Raw genomic sequence first — 19376 nt, forward strand, 5'->3', positions numbered from 1 at the left:
ATGTCATAATTCCACATGCCAATCCACCCTCTAAGCTTGCCACCTTTCCTACAATACTCTTTGCATTGAAATAGATGCAACTGAGAACATTTCCATGACTTTAAAACCATTAACTTCTAATGGTGCATGCAATTTTGACATTATCTTTTCCCTCCACTTCCCTGTCTTTTCTGGCACTCTAGTTCCCCTCCCTCTGCAAATCTAGTTTAAATCTATCAGAGCAGAACTAACAAACCTGCCTGCAAGTATATTTGTCCCCCTCCAGTTCAGATGCAAATCATCTCGTCAGAATAGGTCCCACCTTCCCTGAAAGAGAGTCCAATGATCTAGAAACTGAAGTCCTCACTCTTTCACCATTTCTTCACTCATGTGCTAAGCTGTATTATCCTCCTATTTCTAATTTCACCAGCATGTGGTATGGGTAGCAATCCTGTGATCACTACCCTTGTGGTTCTTTCTTTCAACCTAGTTCCTAATTCCCTGAACTCTCCTCACCCTTTCTACCCACATGGACCACAACATCTGTCTGCTCACCTTCCCTCCTTAGAATGCCATGAACTCGATCTGAGATATCTTGGACCCTGGCACCAGGGAGGCAACATACCATCCGGGATACTCGATCTCTTCCACAGAACCTCTTATCTGTCCCCCTAACTATGGAATCCCCTATCACGACAGCTCGTCTCTTCTCCCTTCCCTTCTTAGCCACAGCACCAAAGTCTATGCCAGAGACCCGATCGTTGTGGCTTGTGCCTGGTAGGTCATACCCCTTAACAATATCCAAAATGATCTGCTTGTTATTCAGAGGAATGCCCACAGGCACTGCCTGCCTGTTCCCTTTCCCTCTCCTAACTGTCACCCATCTACCCTCCTCCTGCCTCCTAGGTGTGATAGTGTCCCTGTAGCTCTTGTCAATCACACCTTCTGCCTCCTGAATGATCTGGAGTTCATCCACTGGCAGCTCCAATTCCTTAACTTGGTTTTTCAGGAGCTGCAGCTGGATGTACTTATCATAGATGAAGTTGTCAGGGAAACTGCTGGCTTCCCTGATGATCCAAATCCTGCAAGAGGAGCATTCCTTTCTCTATTCTAATTCTTACTCTAGTTGCTAAAAGATCAAAAATTGAACTTCCCTTCGCCGTTGCTCCTGCCAGACCTCACCGTGTCTGGGATCCTCACTGCTGCTCCTGCCAGGCCTTGCCTCATTGAGTCCAGCTCTTCACCACTGCTCCTGCAGGACCTCACCGTGTCTGGGCTCCTTACTGCTCCACCAGGCCTTGCTTCACTGAGTCCAGCTCCTTACCGCTGCTCCCACCAGGCCTCACTGCTGCTCTCACCATGCTTCGCCTCACCGAGTCCGGCTCCTAGCCAATGCTCCCGCCAGGCCTTGCCTCACTGAGTCCGGCTCCTTACCACTGTTCATTAGACATTCAGCTTAGTAACAGGCCAATTCGGCCCTATGAGTCTGTGCCACCTATTTTACACCCCATTAACATACACCCCGGTATGCTTAAAAAGGGTAGGAGGAAACTTGAGTCCCTGGAGAAAACCTACGCAGTCATGGGGAGAACACGCAAACTCCTTACAGACAGTGAGGGATTCAAACTTAAGTCTGGTCCTGATCGCTGGCACTGTAAAGGCATTGTGATGCCAACTGTGCCACCCTGAAGATTGATTCTTATGACATGATCAGTAAGTGCTATTCTGGACCTTATACATCTGAAGACTTTATGCCATGAAATATCATTAAAGTGAAAAAATATGGACTTATTAAAATAAAATTGTAGATCAATGTTCTACAACTTGTAAAACTGCTTGTGCTCATTCCACCATAAACTCTGTGCATACTGTCTGCAATGACAACTGTCAGCTATGGCTATCTATAATTGAGGAAGGAATTCCAGACGGCATATACTGTATATAATTATCCCTACCAAGCTGCGGGGTTGCATAACCACTTGTACATATGTTGGTCACGAAAAGAAAGTAAATGACCAAAGAAAATAAGGAAGTGAAGGAGTAATTGAGTCAAGATAAGCAACTCATTATGTTATTGGTTTATTTTGAAATATTTAATAACTAATAAGTTACTTTTTAAGTAGACTGCAGAAATAAATGCAGAGACTATTTTTTCTCACAGCCTCTGTATTTGGGTGGTGAGGGTCTTTGATGATTGCTTCTGCTCTCTGATGGCAGCTTTCTCTGTAGATGTACTCAATAGTGGGGAGTGTTTTGCATGTGATGTCCTGGGCTGTGTCCACTACCTTTTGGAGGGCTTTATGCTCAGCAATATTGGTGATCCCATACCAGATCGTGATGCAGCTGGTCAGCACACTTTCCACCATCCCTATAGAAATTTGCCATGGCTTCTGATGTTATAACAAACCTCTGCAAACTCCAGAGGAAGTAGAGGCACTCATGTGCTTTCTTCATGATGCCATTGGTGTGTTGTGTCTAGGAAAGATCCTCCGAGATAGTGATTCCTAAGAACTTAAATTTGTTCACCCTCCCCACCTCTGATCCCTTAATGATTGTTGCATTGTATACCTCTGACTTTCCTTTCTTGAAGTCATTTATGAACTCCTTAGTTTTGATGACATTGAGTGCAAGGTTGATGTTGGTGCACCATTCAGCCAAGTTTTCAATCTCTATCCTGTATGCTGGCTCATCCCCTTGTAGATGGTGCTATTGCTGTACCAAGCCACACAGTTGTCGATGTAAAGTGAGTAGAGCAGGGGACTAAGAACGCAGCTCTGTGGTGCTCTGGTACTGATAGAGATTGTGGAGGAAAAGTTCTTACTAATCTTCAATGATTCTGGATGGAGATGAGGGAATTCATGATCCAATTATACAGTGGGGTGTCAACTCCCAGGCCTTGGGGTTTGTAGATCAGTTTTGAGGGGATGATGGTGTTAAATGCCAAACAGTAGTTGATAAAGAGCATCCTGATGAATGCATCATTGCTGTCCAAGTGTTCCAGTGAGATAGCCTCCGCCGTAGACCTATTACTACTATAGGCAAACTGGAATGTATCCACATTACCGCTCAGACAGGAGCTGATATGCTTCAACACCAACTTTTCAAAACACTTCATCACTGTAGATATAAGTACTACTGGTTGATAGACATTAAGGAAGGTTATTACACTCTTCTTGTGGACAGGCATGATTGACTCCTGTTTGAAACAGGTAGGTATCATGCCCTGCTGGAGTGAGATATTGAAGATATCCGTGATTACCTTTGTAAGTTGGTCAGCACAGATTTTTAATACTTGGCCAGGTACTCTGTCTGGGCCACTGATACAAAATAACAGCTCCTTGGTATCGCTGTCTCAAACTCAGGGAAATTTGCAGCATGTTTGAAAAGTAGAAGTGCAACCTATATTAGTTCTACCTATTTATATTTGTCCTTTATTTGGTAAAGCTACACGCTTAAACATTGTTGTGCTCAGGCATAACACTTGTAGGTGCTTGGTAAAAGGCCTGTGAATTAACCCAACTCTAGCAAGCCTTCTTAATTTACACTCTTTGTAGGAAGGTCAGTGCCAAGGATGCATTGCAAGAGGTTTGATGGCCTGTGGGAAATTTTAAATGACCTATTTTTCCTTGACTGTGCCTCCTCATTCCATTGCCCCATCATGTTAGACTGAATCTAAGATGAGGTCGCAAGATATAGGAACAAAAATAGGCTGATTGGCCCATAGAATCTGCTTTGCCATTTCCCACTCAGCCTCACTCCCTGCTTTCCCCCTGAAACCATTGATGACCTGGCTAATCAAATACCTGCAATCTCTGCATTAAATACACTTAAATGTCACAGGTGATTGAATGCTGGCACTTACTCCAAGAGTCTGTAGATTTGGGGCTCAGACTCTTCTGCAACTATACTGAGATGTGATCACACCTAGTTACACTTTCTTTCCTCGGAACAGTCACAGCCACCATACATAATACACCACATTACAGACTAATTTGAGGTCATTTTGTTCTAATGCTTCACTAGGGAACTGAACACACTCCTTTATTTCTATTGAGTTACCTCAGCCATTATTCCTCTTTTTTAGCATTTCCTTTAGAGTATTTTGGGAAGCAACCATAATCCCAGGCAGACTCCAGGAAAATTAGTGGCGGAAGCAAAATACAGCACATCATAGTCAAATTTTAAAGTTCAGATATATTGTCAGACTACATACGTGACATCATATACAACCCTGAGATTCTTTTTGCTATGGGCCAGGCAGAATTTCTAGTTATCGATAAAATAAAAAAACTGTACTCAAAAAAAAGGATGGAGACAAAAGACATATGAAATCAAGAAAGAAATGCTAACATGCTGACTGTGTAATACAGAAATAAATATTCAGTAATAAATAATATTCAAAGTAAAATTGAATGGTTGAGGAGACTGATGCTAGAAGGGTAGCAACTGTGCCTCAACCTGGTGGTGCGAGTCTTTGGCACCTATACCTTTTTCTTGATGGTAACAGTGAGAACAGAGCATTTCCTGGGTGGTGTGGATCCTTGATAATTGATGCTGCTCTCTGACAGCACTGTTTCACATAGATTTTGACTGTGATGCACTGGGCTGTGTCCACTACCTTTAGCAGGGCTTTGCATTCAGAGGTCTTGGTGCCCTCATTCCAGGCTGCGATGCAGCTGGTCAGCACACTTTCCACTACACATCTGTGAAAATTTGACAAATTTTTCGCTGTCATACTGAACCTCTGCATACTCCTGACGAAGTAGGCACTATATGATGTGCTTTCTTCATGATGACATTAATATGTTTGGTGCAAGAAAGTTCTTCCAAGATGATGACTCCCAGGAATTTAAATGTTCTCACCCTCTCCTCCTCTGATGCCCATTGATTACTGGATCATACACGCTGGTATTTCCTTCCTATAGGCCACTATAAACTCCTTAATTTTGGTGATATTGAGTGTTGTTATGAGCACAGAGGACCCCAAAACCTAGCAGCAACAGAAATTCACCAAGACAAATGGTTACTTAAACAAAAGTTGCTTTTAATATGAAAACAGGATCAAATTTTATCTTATTACTATTAACTTAACATAACCCCTTTCTAATTCTAAGCACACATGTATGTAATGTGTCTATAAGTTTAGAAAAGTTCTTTAATTCACTGTCTAATCTAACTTCTCACTCCTCCAAGTTCATTGGTTGCAGGCATTTCTTACACTGCACAGAATTTAACATTTATGAAGTTCACAAGGCTTTGGTGCTTGAAGGTAAATGGTTACTGCTCAGGAAGATTTTTGCTGGTTTTCAGCCTGTCTGGCTTGAGCAGAGCTCCAATCTTTTAAATGAGATGTATATTGAAGTGTTTGTATGTAACCTACACTAAAAACCTTCCCCAATTTATCTCCTTTAAAACATATCTATTTACAATATAAAATATAACATAATCCGTCACAGTGTGAGGTTATTGTTGGCGCACCATTCAACTAAGTTTTCAATCTCCCTCCTGTCTGCTGACATAAGAACAAAGCCCTGTGGTGCTTTGGAACTGATGGAAATTGTGGAGGAGATGTTCTTACCAATCCTCACTGATCATGGTCTGGAGGTAAAGAAATCAGGGATCCAATTACACAGTGAGGTATTGAGGCCCAGATCCTGGAGTTTGCAGATAAGTTTTGAGGGAATGATGTTTTTGGAAGAGTTTCCTGATATGTGTATTGTTGCTGTTCAGGTGTTTCAGGATTTGTATAGAGACAATGAGATCTGGTGTGTACCTGTTGCTGCGGTTGGCACATAGGAATGGATCCATGTCACCATTCAGACAGGAGCTGATATGCTTAAACATCAGACCCTCAAAAAATAATCACTGTGGGTATGAGATGAACTGGTCAGTAGTCATTTAGGTAGGTTTCCACACTCTTCTTGGGCCATGTATGATTAAGGCCTGTTTGAAACAGGTAGGTACCTCACCCTGCCAGAGTGAAATGGTCAGTATAGGTTTTCAATACTCAGCCTGGTACTCTGCCCAGATCAAATGCTTTCCTTGGATTCACTCTCCTGAAGGTAGTCCATATGTCATTCTCGGATACTAATGATAGATGATCATCAGGGACATAGGGACAAGGTTCTTCCTTGTTCTGATGGTCAAAGGGATGTTGAAGACATTGAGTTTATATGGGAGTGAAACTTTGCTGTATCCTGCTGCACTGGATTTGGTTTTGTAGCAGGTTATGTCATTTAGGCCCTGCCACAGCTGTCAGGTTGTTTCCATTCTCATCTGGAATCTCTACTTTGCCTGGGAGATGGCTTTTTGTAAGTTGTACTTGCTCCTTGGGCAGTGTTCTTGATCTCTGGACTTAACAGCTCTCAGTAGTTGTGGATTTCATTGTTCATCAAGAGCTTTTGGTTGAGAAAAACCATGAACGATTTGGTGGGGACACATTCGTTCACAGTTTTGATAAAGTCTGTAATAGCCCTGGTGTAATTATTCAGATCCTCAGCTGTTTTCTTGAACACTGATTGAGGCAGTCCTGTAACCATGCTTCAGCCTCCCGCATCACCTTCTGGCTGTCCTGATCTCTTTTTAGGCGCTCTCTGTTTAAAGGCAGAAGGAGCACAACCAGGTGATCCAACTTGCCAAAATGAGGTCTCGGGGGAAAAAATGGTTGATCTTCCTTATCTTCCTTCTCCTTGATGTAGCAGTGATCAAGTGTGTTGGGACCTCTGTTACATCAGGTTAGTTGGGCAGGGTTTTCTTTAGACAGGCCTGGTTAAAACTCCGACTGAGATTTGTAGTGCTTTGCGGTGGGCCGTCTCTTCTTTATTGATCACAAGTGCCTATTTGTAATCAGCATCAGGAGGAATGTAAACTTTGGTAAGAATCACTGATGACCACTCTCAGGGTAGATGGAAGGGTCTGCATTTAATTGGGATTTTCTCAAAGCCAATGGAGCAGGAGATCTGTGCACTATTAGCTGAAAAGGACACATTGCCCTTTCTCTCAATGCCAGAATCCGAGTTCCAATCTGGCCTGTAAAGGGGGAAACCCTTGGGTCGGTGTGCTCTCTGTTAGCCAGGTCTCATTTCTGGCATCATAGATGATAGATGACATCTGTGGAGAGAGAAGGAAAGGAAAATAAAGTTTACATATCTGAGTCATGACCTTTTATAAGATGAGATCCACACATGTGACTGACCAGTTGAATATTTTTTTAGCATTTTCTCTTTTGGTTTTAGAGGTGGAATCAAACCTTATAGCTTTAATGTTGTTGGCAAGTGGTGAACTTGGAAAGGATACCTCGTAGTGGTGCTGGTGAGATCATGGATGGGCAATTTCAGATCAGATCAGATACTATTTATTTTCATGTAATAAAGCAGATAAGTAATATTGCTCAAAATTGCTATGCAGTGAAATGCCAAGAGACCATGGCAGATATTGTCTCCATTTTCAGCCAATGCATTATTATCACATCAGTTGAAAAGACCAGAATGCAGAGATTTCTACCAACGAAACCACGGTTCATGGAGGGGAATATTCTTTTCATTCTGCGAGCTTTACAGTTAATTTGTTTTTGCTAAAATGGTTTGAAAACATAATGCACTGAATTTTCAAAGCTCGGACATTTAGTAAAATGAATCAATGCTGATTTTATGTCATTAACATCATAAGTAGTGAATTTATATAATGAGAATAATTATTAGCTTTTTATTGAGTTAAGAGACAAAAAATAGAAAATCTGTGCACTTTATATTTTAGAAAGTCATTTGTGTTTGCTTATTAAATTTTACAATGTCACAAATTCGACGATCTCTAAAGTTGATATTTGACTCTTAGCCTTCACATCCATTCACATGTTTGATTACAAAGTCAACATGTTTAATTTAAAACATAAGTGGTCATGTCAGATAATTAAAAAGATACTACATATGTAATTGATGTGTAATGCACTTATTTATGACATATATAATTAATCTGGGCTGTATCTGAATTTAATTACACAGGCCATTACAGCTGGGGAAAAAAACCCATTCTCAGGAATACAGATTTTAAGCAGAAATCTCGAACTAGCTTGGTAGTGACACTATAGTCAAACACAGTATTTTCCATTTCATGAATTTGTTAATAACTATAGTCTTTCCTTTTAATTGTCTCCATCATTTTGATTTACATGGAATGTATTTTTAGTATCAGTTAACATGCTTTAATTTAAAGTACTCAGGAGCCATCAGTGGCCCATCTTGAAAGGAAAGATTCCTTTCTGATTTGTGTTCAAAAATGAGTTTCAGCGTAACCATTGGATCACAGGAAAGCTGACTCAGTTCCACTGTGTAATAGATGATTTATTTTAACATGAAAGATGCAGTAGTGGGGCTGTCTGTCACAGCCTCTTTACTCCAAAGTGATAGTCAGATTCACTATTGCTTTATACAATATTTCTCAGTTGGAGAAGACTATAGCAGAGAGAAATATTGATGCAATTTAAAATACCTGCTCCATTTGTAATGTGTTCATTCACTTAATTACCAGCATCAAATTAATTATTTTTGTTCAAATAAAATGTGGTTTGGAAAACATAAAAGATTTGCACTACTACAAAGACCACATTTGGAAACAGCATTCTTTTTATTAATTACAACTTAATAGTTGTTTGAGGGATTTATTACAAACTTGTTGGTTGCAGTAAGTGCACTTAAGATTGTTACTGGTTTCTTCCACTTTCTGCCGCACCTCTGCTATTGAACTACTTTTCCCGAGCTCCTGAACATCCTTGGCCCAAGTCTTTTTGTTTTTATTATAATAGATGTGATTTGTATGACGCATCACAGTATCAGAGATTTGGGTTGAATCCTGACCTCAGGTGCTGTCTGTTTAACATACCTAAGTATTCTCAAACATACGGATGCCAAAAAATAAGTCAGGGTGCCAGCAGAAAGTTCAATGACAATGTCAGGGTGAAACAAAAGCTAAATATTTTAGGTTTTCCTGTTAACCTTCACATCAGATTCACCACCATGCCTTGTTAGCAATGCCTGGAGCCTGTCGTATTGAATTCCACCAGCTATGTGAGGAGAGGGATGGTATAAGAATATAGTTAGTGGCTTTGGTGGCAAAGCAAACTTTATCTTATTTTCATTTGAGTTCTGCAGGATTAATCTCAATTAACATGTTATAGCCAAAAGGTAGTAATTACAAGTACCAATAAATGTTGCATTTTGAAAAGGCATTATGACAGGCATTATGAAAAAAAATCATAAAACAAGTCCAAAATAACATAGTAGTGAATGTAATCTTGAACTGAATATTCTTGGTTCACTGCAATATAAACCATGCAGTATAATAATTGGAAGACTGACAATGGTTAGACAACTGGAAAACTGGCAAAAGGCAGGGATAATGTTGAGGTCTTGTGGCATCTGTAGTCAATCTTGTTATGACGACAGCCTGACAGATATAATATTACCGCTGTTATGCCATACAGTCATGGGAACCTGCCTCACTTTGATTTACCATTTTCGTTTGCCTTAGAATAGTAAGAAGTTAAATACAGTTGATGTACATTTATAGTATGCATTTGCTAAAACTTTTTTGTTAAGAGAAAAAGCCTTGAATCAGTTTAATATTAGTAACATAATGCAAAAATGAAACAGTAGTGCATTTCAATGTCATTCATACTGTTTTTTAAAGGAAGTGAACAGTAAAATGACTGCCAAAGTCTTTAAAATGAAAGTAAGAACCTTCAAATAACCTACCTCCTATAAATACTACATGTGTACCAGGGTTTGGGGTATAATTAATGAATCATTGATCACAAGACAAAACCCACCATACTTTGTTAATGTGGTCATAAAATTCCTGCCAGCTTCCTTCATTCACGAGGTTTTGGACATAAACCTCTTTAATATCCTTGAGAGGAAAAATCTATCTGCTCTTTAATTGATCTAAATCTGCAAGTCAAGGTGCAAAGTCTCCACCTCTCTCGTGTTTCTTTGGAAACCTCAGAAAGATCTCAACTGCTATTTGGGGATGAGCTGTGAACAAGTCTAGGACTGCTGGTACATTCTAACTACCATAATAACCATTGAACACAAGGAGCTTCAAAGCAAGATGAATATTTTATTCTATTCTGCCACAATAAGGAGAGAACAAAATTAGATATGATCACGTGATTATGCCCATATGATTTTCTCTCATGCTTTAAAAATTATCATTGCATTCACAGAGAAATTTGGAGATCATATTTTTAAATAATTCTGGTAGGAGAGGGAAGAATGCAATGGAAGAATGTGAGAGAGATAAAGCATCAGAAAGGGAAAGACCCACAGAATAGATTAGAAAAAAGAGAGAGGGGAGGAAGTGACTAAAGAAAACACAAAATGAAAGGAGAAAAAGGGAGAACGAGTGGAGGAAAGGATGGAGTGATAATGAGCGAGAAATGTGGTGGTGGGTGACCTCTCCCAGTCTCAATTATTTGCTTAAGGATCTGGTTTCATTTTTTACAAGTGAGACTTTGTATGAAAAAACCTCATGTTGTTACTACCCGTTGATGGATTCAACATGTATTCAAACACAAGAAATTCTTTAATATTGAAAAAAGGAATTTCAAGGCATTATCACTGGTTTCATGAGGTTTATCAGCATGGAAAATGGGATCATGAAAAGTGCACAATGGGATACTGCAGATTTGAACTCATTACAAAGCTCCTGCCTTGTCCTTTTTGTTGATGTGTTTTCTCTGCTGCAAGTTTATGCAAAATGTAGTGACAGAATCACTATGTAAATTTGAAAATAAAAGACCATAAACATTTGATACATATTCATATCAGAGATTGAGGATGCAAAGAAAAAAGGAAAAGGCACTATTACCAAAGCTGAATCCAATATTACTTTTTTTTTCAAATAATTAGGCTGAACGGAGAGTAGGTAGCCAATATTTATTACAGCTTCGAACACAGAAACTTTAGTAATAATTGACTCTGTTAACAACTTTTGTCTACTGAGCATTTCTTCAAGGTTCATTATTTTCAGGTCTGTGATAGCGACCTTTAATCAGCCTTATCATGCAATCTGCACATTGGCATAAAGGAAATGAGCTTCTACCCATTGATACATTCACATTTGGTAGGCAATATTTTTGAAAGGAATTTTTACAACATTACAAGGACAAAAGTAAACTAATAGCACTAGAATGGTATAGGGAATAATGCACCACAAAAAAATGTATGAGAGTAAACACGAAGTGGCAATTTAACAAGAGTGAAAACTGGTTTTACCTTTTGCTGCACCAAAAACTTCACAAAATCTTCTTCCAGAGTAACAAGGGTATTTCAGCCCAGCAACACGAGGGTAAAAAGGGCAATTTAATTGTCCCCATTATCCCATTCCTTGGGATCACCATTACCAAACTCTCCAACTCATAATTGACTTAACTGAAGCGTGTAACATGATTGACCTCTCCATTCTCCACCACTGCAGTTCTGCTGTTGTCCAGCCCATGTGAAACACATTTTCCTCGATCCACTGTTAACTGTTCAGTTGTAGCAAGGAATTCAATGTTGCTTTAATGTTGCCCTGAAGATATAGAATTATCCTCATACTTTTTAAAAAATTAATTTAAACTAGTGAATTGATGACAGCTAGTACTTCCCCATCCCCACAATTCAATACATTTTTCAGACTTTCTGTCTCATAGCCAGTGGTTGAGCATTTTTCTCCATTGGGATGGCGAAGGCAGTTCCATCTTCTCCCTGGTGAACTAAATTAGAGAGACAGCAGCCTTAGTGCCATCCAACCCCAAGAAGAAGTATGATAGGTGATCTCAGGACCACCCATTTCCACCTCCTCAACCTTGCTTCTGCTTCAGGTTAAATATTGTTGAAACCCACATTCACACTTTTGTTATCTGTTGATCCTACTCTCTGTAAGCCTGCATTATCTAAACTTCACTGCTTGATCCTACCATGTGTTCATGCACCAACTAATGTCACTAATTTACATTTTCCCTCTAACACAATAGCTGAAAAAAAATCACAAACATTTCTGCCTTGCAATGATTTCCTTCTAAGCAGTGTTTTGATTTTACAATTCCTTTCCTCATTTCAAAATTCCTTGACGGCCTGCATCTTGCTAACCTTGTTATTTCCATGAGTTCCACAACTCTCGATCATCCTGAATTAAATCTCTCCACCCACGGTAGCAGAATCTTCAGTTCATCTGCAGTCCACTTGTTCCACTTTGAAGCTGTTCTTTTAAGGGACTCCTTTGAAGCCTGTTTCTTTTTAGTCTCCTCCATGATGATCCACATTGTTGGTTTCAAATTTTGTTTAAAAATGTACTTGTGAAAGATGTGAAAATGCCTTGCTACTTTGAAAGTACTGCGTGTTTATATGTCACAATTAGAGTTACAATTGGAAGTTAGAGGTCTTAGATCATGAGGCCTTAAGGCGTAGAAGCAGAAATAGGCTATTCAGCCTATTGAGGCCGTTCCACCATTTCATCGTGAGCTGATCCATTTTCCCAATCGGCCCCACTGCCCAGCTTTCTCCCCATAACTTTGATGCCCTGGCTAATCAAGAACCTATCAATCTTTGCATTAAATGCATCCAATGCACTCACCACAACTGCCCATGGAAACAAATTCCACAGATTTATCACCCTCTAGCTAATGAAGTTCCTCTGCATCTTTGTTCTGCGTAGATACCTATAGGATATCCAGAGTAGGGAAACTATTGTTAGATGGCAATCAGGACTAAAGTATGACACTGAGAGTGAGATGGAGTACTCAAATGAAGGAACTAATTTTGAGTGAGGATTGATGATCTCTTGGGGTAAAATATTGGAAATGTGAAGGGGATCAGACAGGTATTGATTGGGAATTAGGGTTAGTATTAGAGAGAGGATGCAACCAGGAAGGAAAATGTGCAATTGTAAAGTGTCTGGAAGGCAGTACAGGAAGGAAAGTATTCAAAAGTGGGTGAAATTCATTTCCATTATGGCAGGCAACAAACTTCACATTAGACTTTTAAGTTCCTGCACTATGCCTGTTTAATGAGCAAAACATCTATTCATTTTCTCTCTTATGCGCAAGTAGCCTCTGCTGCTTGCCACCATAACTTGGCTGTCATCAATTATTCAGAAAGTGTAAGACTGCAGAGCAGAATCTATATTCTGTCACAGTGTGATGCAGACAATAGTTATATTATTATGTTTCAAGCAATACAATTTGCACTCTTTTTGGTCCATCTATTAAAATCATAAAATGCGATATTTGAAATCCATAATAATTTCACAAATTTAAAATGTAATATTGCACCTGACTGTTTTGACTGTCAACACAGATGAGCTGCTGGTTTTGTTATGTTATTTTAAGGTGTGTACGTTTTGGTAAAGAACTTAGTTTGGTCATCATCAATGAATCTATGGGAATCTGATTTGTTACAACCTAACTGAGAAAATTTAGGGCCATATTAATTTATTCAGTTTGATGCATTGTAGAAATTGAATTTGAAGTAAGTTTACTGTGTGTGTGTGTGTGTGTGTGTGTGTGTGTGTGTGTGTGTGTGTGTGTGTGTGTGTGTGTGTGTGTGTGTGTGTGTGTGTGTGTGTGTGTGTGTTTCAAAGTTGGAAAAGAATACTGAACAAAAGCATTTCTTATTGTATGATCAAATGTTGTTTTACTAGCAAAAGCTAGTAATAATAAATTGAAGACTACTGTTATACTATTTATCTTATGTACCTTGACACATTTCAAGATTTTAAAAAAAGTAAAAGCTATTTTATGATTTAATTTCTTTAACTGGTAGAATTCTACAAAAGGTGTGGCTCAAAAAATAGGATTAATCACAGCACGGGACTGAAGACTCAAAGGTTGAGTAGTTTAAAGATTGACTGTACTTAGTAACTCCACCCTCTGGATACGTCATTGGTTTTATCATGGAACAGTACTTCTGATTGACAGCACAGCTACTTTTAATAACTTTGTCATGTGACACTGAACAGTAGCGTTAGTGTAGTAGTAAGTCAGGTGCCTTCAGTTCAATCTCTGTAAGGGGCCAGCACCCACATGTGTGCCTGCTGTGTGTGTGTGTGTGTGGTATGTGCACGTGTGTGTGTGTGTGTGTGTGTGTGTGTGTGTGTGTGTGTGTGTGTGTGTGTGTGATTTATTGAGATTTTAAACTACAAGCTGAATGGAGTGGGACAGGTGCAACCAAGACTTTGAGTGGAAAGAAACCAAGGTGAGCAGTAACACCATTCAGTAGTCTTTGCATCAGGAATGAGTAGGAATGGAAATTAACTCTGAAATGAGCAGAAAATACTACTTAAAAGTGTCCTCACCTAAACTTCAGCTGTCCTGAGCTTGTTCTACCAGTAGATGATTGAGACAATGTCACAGGCAAGTAGAATACTGCTTTTATTATATTTCAAGAAATAAACTAGATTTGTTGAACTTTAATATACACATAACTTGTCTAAAGTATTTTAAGCAGGGATATAAATTCCGTCTTATGTTTATCTGCCTCCTTCATTTGGAATGCAGTCACATGCCATGTGATTTTCAGTGCTGTGCAAAGTGACACTGGCTTCTTATATTTTAATTCTCATTTCTGAAACAGTTGTGTTAAGGCTCAGACATTACCTTAATCCTACTGTCATTTGTTAATCTGCTGGAAGTGTGCCATAGGCAATGTGTTTGAGTAAAGATGATTTCCTAAGTCTGTGTGTTAACCAAGAGTTTGAATTTGTTTAAAATATTATTAAGGCACTGATAATGTCCCAAATTCAATTTTTTCTTGTTCGATGGTTTGTCTCCCAAATAATTTATCTTTAAGAATTGAAGTCAGTAGGAATGCAGCTGTGCCAGAGTGGTTGTTAGAAGAGGCTGCTGCTGCTGGAGTCAAAATAGGTACCAATATATCAAATCTGTATCACCTGCATGGGAACAATTCATGAAAAAAAACCAGGCAGGTTCACAGCTGCTCTCTAGTGTATGTCTGTCATAAGTTTATAGCTCTGTTCACTTTCCAATCCAGAAATATTGATTTGGCATGAAGATTACAGCTCACCTTGGAAAAATCTTGAGACATAGCTTTCCTGAATCAGATGTACATTCATTCCTGTACATGTGTTTGCTTTTTGCATTCCAGCATCTTAAAGTCCATTTAGACTTTTGCATGAGCATAAAATACATTTGTATTATTGCATGCTTTTTATATTCGGTTTTCCAACCATAACTGTATAAATCTTGTACCACTGACATCTTGATGTCTCTGAATTTCTTTTTGTTTAACAGTGGCAGAGTGGCTTGGTCAAACAATGGATATAAGCAATAGTTTTAATACAGTCTATTGGCAAACTTGCTTTTTTTTTTGCCATGTGTTCAATCTAAAAGTGAATGAAAAGATAAAGGTATCATTAAATTTGATTAAATAAAAGTATATTTTGTAATTTCACCAGTAATTTATTGAAGTACTTTTTTAAGGTCAGCAAATTTTGCAAAACTATCAATTGAATTTAAGACTGTGTGTGCCATGATGCGTACACATCTGTGTATATCTGCATCTATGTATCAATATTATACCTATATCTATCTGTTTAGATATAATTTTAGAATGGAAGTATAGTATAAACTAACATTGTGAAAATCATTGTTCTATTGCCCTTGAAATTTATTTGGGACAAAGGTGAATATGTTGTGTAACAGGCAATCTTGTTGAATCTATGATCTATGTCATAAAATCTAACCTATTTTATGGAATCTGAAGCTTTAATTAGAATGGGATCAGGCCTGTGGAATTATCGCATAATTATAAATGGTTTGGCTGGTCAATGGCCATGTACTCATTTGACTTCAGATTTCATGATAACTGAAGACAAATTATTTATGTAGAAATTCCTTTGTTGTGACATATTAGTGTTACAATTTCATTGCTTATGAATGGGGAGCAGTGAATTCTGGGGAGCACTGCTTTTGTTGTCACTGAACTAAGAATTCTGCACTACATAAAGTTTTTCCAAAGCCACTGTTATTCAATACTTTTAAACATTACCACAAATACCATATAAAGTTGAAAATTGAACAATAATTATGTTGTATATAGAAATGAATCTTTGTACCATGTTGATCATGAAACAATTATCTGAAGGCAAATTCCTGTAGCAGGAAACAAGGCCCACATTAAGCTGTTCGAGACATCGAGGATGTGCAGGAGATGATCCTGTGAGTTTGTCCTGTCCCTCAATTGCACATTGAATCCAAAAATGGGACACATTTTTGCAGGGATTCCCTGAGCATTACACAGGGCAACCATCACTAGGATCCCACGGTGAGTCAGTCTTGGCAAAGGATCTCATCTCCTAAGGATTTGCATGGTGATTCTAGGTCTGCAGGTTGGGAAAAAATAAGGAATCTAAACATTTTAAATATTAGATTGTTTTAGCTAATACCTTTAGTTATTTCCAAGTGTTTAGTCAGATTTTATTTTTTAACAATCATACTTTAATTACTTATTTTAATTTTAATAATTATTAACAGCAGTCATTAAAAACACGGTTTGACATTAAAAACTGCAGTTTTGATGGATAACAAAGCTTTTTATCAGAGGCCTATCAGTGTAATTTGCAAATTATGCCTCCACATGAGGCTGCTCACTGTCCGGGTATCATTTGGACAACATTACAGGATTTATGGGTGCCTTCATGTTCAGCCAAATATCTTATGCAGAAACCATATGATGTTTCTGGGCAGCAGTCTCAGTTTAGACCAATCTAATCCAAGAATTGAGAGATTTGAGACCAAACTGAATTCACTTTAAAAATCTGTGCTGATAGGTAATTAAATAAAGTAATAAACCTCTTTTATTCAGCACCTTAGTGTAACTATGCAGGTATTGGCAATAAAATGTGCACGATAATAGTTATCCTCTCAATTTCCTGAAGATAATTTCCTAATCTCACTTAGCATTTAAAAGTTAATTTAGACTATCAGTTCACCAAACTGCCAAAAATTAGCACGTGCTGGAGATACATTGCCGTTTAGTCATTGGTGACATAGCTCTTCAATGGCTTTCTGGATAAAAGAGTCCTTGCCTGAGTCCCAAATTCTCTTTTGCAGCATGTACTGATAGCTTAATCATTTGCTTTTGTCAAGGTCAAAGGATGGTTTGGAAAATTATTGCAAGCAAAGAGAACTGTTCAGACATTTTTTTTTCCAAACTTTGTATTTTTAAACTCCAACTTCTTTTCAAAGATAGTACAGTTCAAGTTCAAGTTTATTGTCACCTGACTGTACATATATTACCAGATGAAACAGCATTTGTCTAAACCATGATGCATGCACAATATATAGCACATAATAACAGTGCCCTCTACAATGTTTGGGAGAAAGGCAGTTTTTTTCCTTTATTTGCTCCTGTGCTTCACAGTTTTAAATTTGTAATCAAGCAATTTACATGTGATTTAAGTGCACGTACCAGATTTTAATCAAGGTTATTTGAATACATTTTGGTTTGACCGTGTAGAAATTACAGCACATTTTATACATAGTTCCACCATTTCAGGACACCATAATGTTTGGGACATTTGGCTTCACTCAGGTATGTTTAAGTGCTTCATTGGTGCAGATATAAGAGAACTAGACTTGGTTCTAAGCTTTTGATCACCTTTGGAGTTGGTAGTTGCCATTTTTCAACATGATGACCAAAGTTTTAGACAATGAAAGTCAAAGAAGCCATGTGAAGCTGGAAAACAAGAATAAAACAGTAAGACACATCGCCCAATGCTTAGCATTTCCAAAATCAACTGTTTGGAACATTATTAAGAAGAAAGAGCGTACTAGTGACCTCAGTAATGGCAAATGGGCTGGTAGGCCGAGGAAGACCTCCACTGCTGATGACAGAAGAATTCTCATCATGATGAAGAAAAAAATCCCCAAACACCTGTAAGGCAGATCAGAAACACTCTTCTGGAGGTAGGCTTGGATGTGTCAATGACTGCTGTCTGCAGAAAACTTCATGAACAGAAATACAGAGGCTACACTGCAAGAAGGAATCCACTAATTATCCACATAAATAAGGTGGCCAGATTACAGTTTGCCAAGAACTATTTAAAAGACCCTGCAGAATTTTGGAAAAAGGCGTTGCGCACAAGTGAGACCAAGAATAACTTGTATCAGAGGGATGGCAAGAGTAAAGTGTGGAGGTATGAAGATAGCCAAGAACCAAAGTATACCACCTCATCTGTGAAATGTGGTGGTTGGGTTGTTATGGCCTGGGCATGTATGGCTGCCACAGGTACTGGTGCACTTACCTTCACTGATGATGTAACTACTGATGACAGTAGCAATATTAATTTTGTGGTGCATACAATCATTTTATCTGTTCAAGTTCAAGCAAATTCCCCCAAACTCAATGGATGGTGCTTCATCCTACAGCAAAACAATGATCCCAAACATGCTGGTAAAGCAACAAAGGTGTTTTTCTTGAATGGCCAAGTCAGTCACTTGATCTAAAACCATTTGAACATGCCTTCCATATGCTGAAGAGAAAAATTAAGGAGACAAGCTCTCAAAACAAGCAGGAGCTGAAGATGGCTGTAGTAGAGGCCTGGCAGAGCATCATCAGAGAAGATGCTCAGCACTTGGTGATGTCTATGAAATCCCAGACTTCAAGCAGTCATTGCATGCAAGGGATATGCAATAAAGTACTAAACATAACTATTTTAATATACAGGTACATGATCCTTTATCCGGAACCCATGTTCTGAATTTCTGATTTTTCTGGATTTCGGAAAGTCCACCCGAATTGTGCTACCGTATCCACCCCCACCTCCTTCCAGTCGCATGACCGTCTCCCCCAACCACGGTCCCTCGGCTGCTTCCCCCAACAGCCAGTCCCTCAGCCACCCGGCAGTCTCCCCCAGCCGCCTCCCCCGACTGCCCTGCAGTCTCCCCTGGCCGTCTCCCCCGACTGCCCTGCAGTCTCCCCTTGCCCCACCACCCTGCAGTCTCCCCCAGCTGCCTCCCCCGACTGCCCTGCAGTCTCCCCCGACCACCCCGGCACTCTCCCCTTGCACCCTCCCCCCACTGCCCTGCAGTCACCCCCAGCTGCCTCCCCCGACCGCCCTGCAGTCTCCCCCGACCGCCCGGCTACCTCCCCTGACCGCCCGGTAGTCTCCTCCGACCGCCAGACCCTCGGCTGCCTCCACCAACCGCCGGCCCCCACTTGTCGGATTTTGGAGCTTTCCGGATTTTAGATGCCCGGATAAAGGATCGTGTACCTGTACATATCATTGCTATCTCCCAAATATTATGTTGCCCTGATATAAAGTACAGTATAAAAAGTGCAGTAATTTCTACATGGTCAAACTGAAATGTATACAAGTAACCTTGAATAAAATCTGGAATG

General features: G+C 39.3%; 1 protein-coding gene across 16 annotated transcripts in view; it reads left to right on the plus strand.

Annotated features, from left to right (window-relative positions):
* ppargc1a (peroxisome proliferator-activated receptor gamma, coactivator 1 alpha) overlaps nt 1-19376 on the plus strand; it is a 446776-nt gene that overhangs the window by 257949 nt on the left and 169451 nt on the right. The window contains exon 1 of one of the 16 annotated variants that reach the window (XM_069925058.1): nt 13990-14368. The exons of 14 other annotated variants lie outside the window; for them this stretch is intronic. In XM_069925058.1, the coding sequence (XP_069781159.1) occupies nt 14348-14368 (21 nt within the window). In that variant the 5' untranslated portion in view covers nt 13990-14347. Of the gene's footprint in view, nt 1-13989; nt 14369-19376 lie in introns of those variants that run through there. One more of the 16 variants, XM_069925065.1, reaches the window with a different exon arrangement.

Source organism: Narcine bancroftii, chromosome 3 (genome assembly GCF_036971445.1).
Source record: "Narcine bancroftii isolate sNarBan1 chromosome 3, sNarBan1.hap1, whole genome shotgun sequence".
NCBI classification, from domain to species: domain Eukaryota; kingdom Metazoa; phylum Chordata; class Chondrichthyes; order Torpediniformes; family Narcinidae; genus Narcine; species Narcine bancroftii.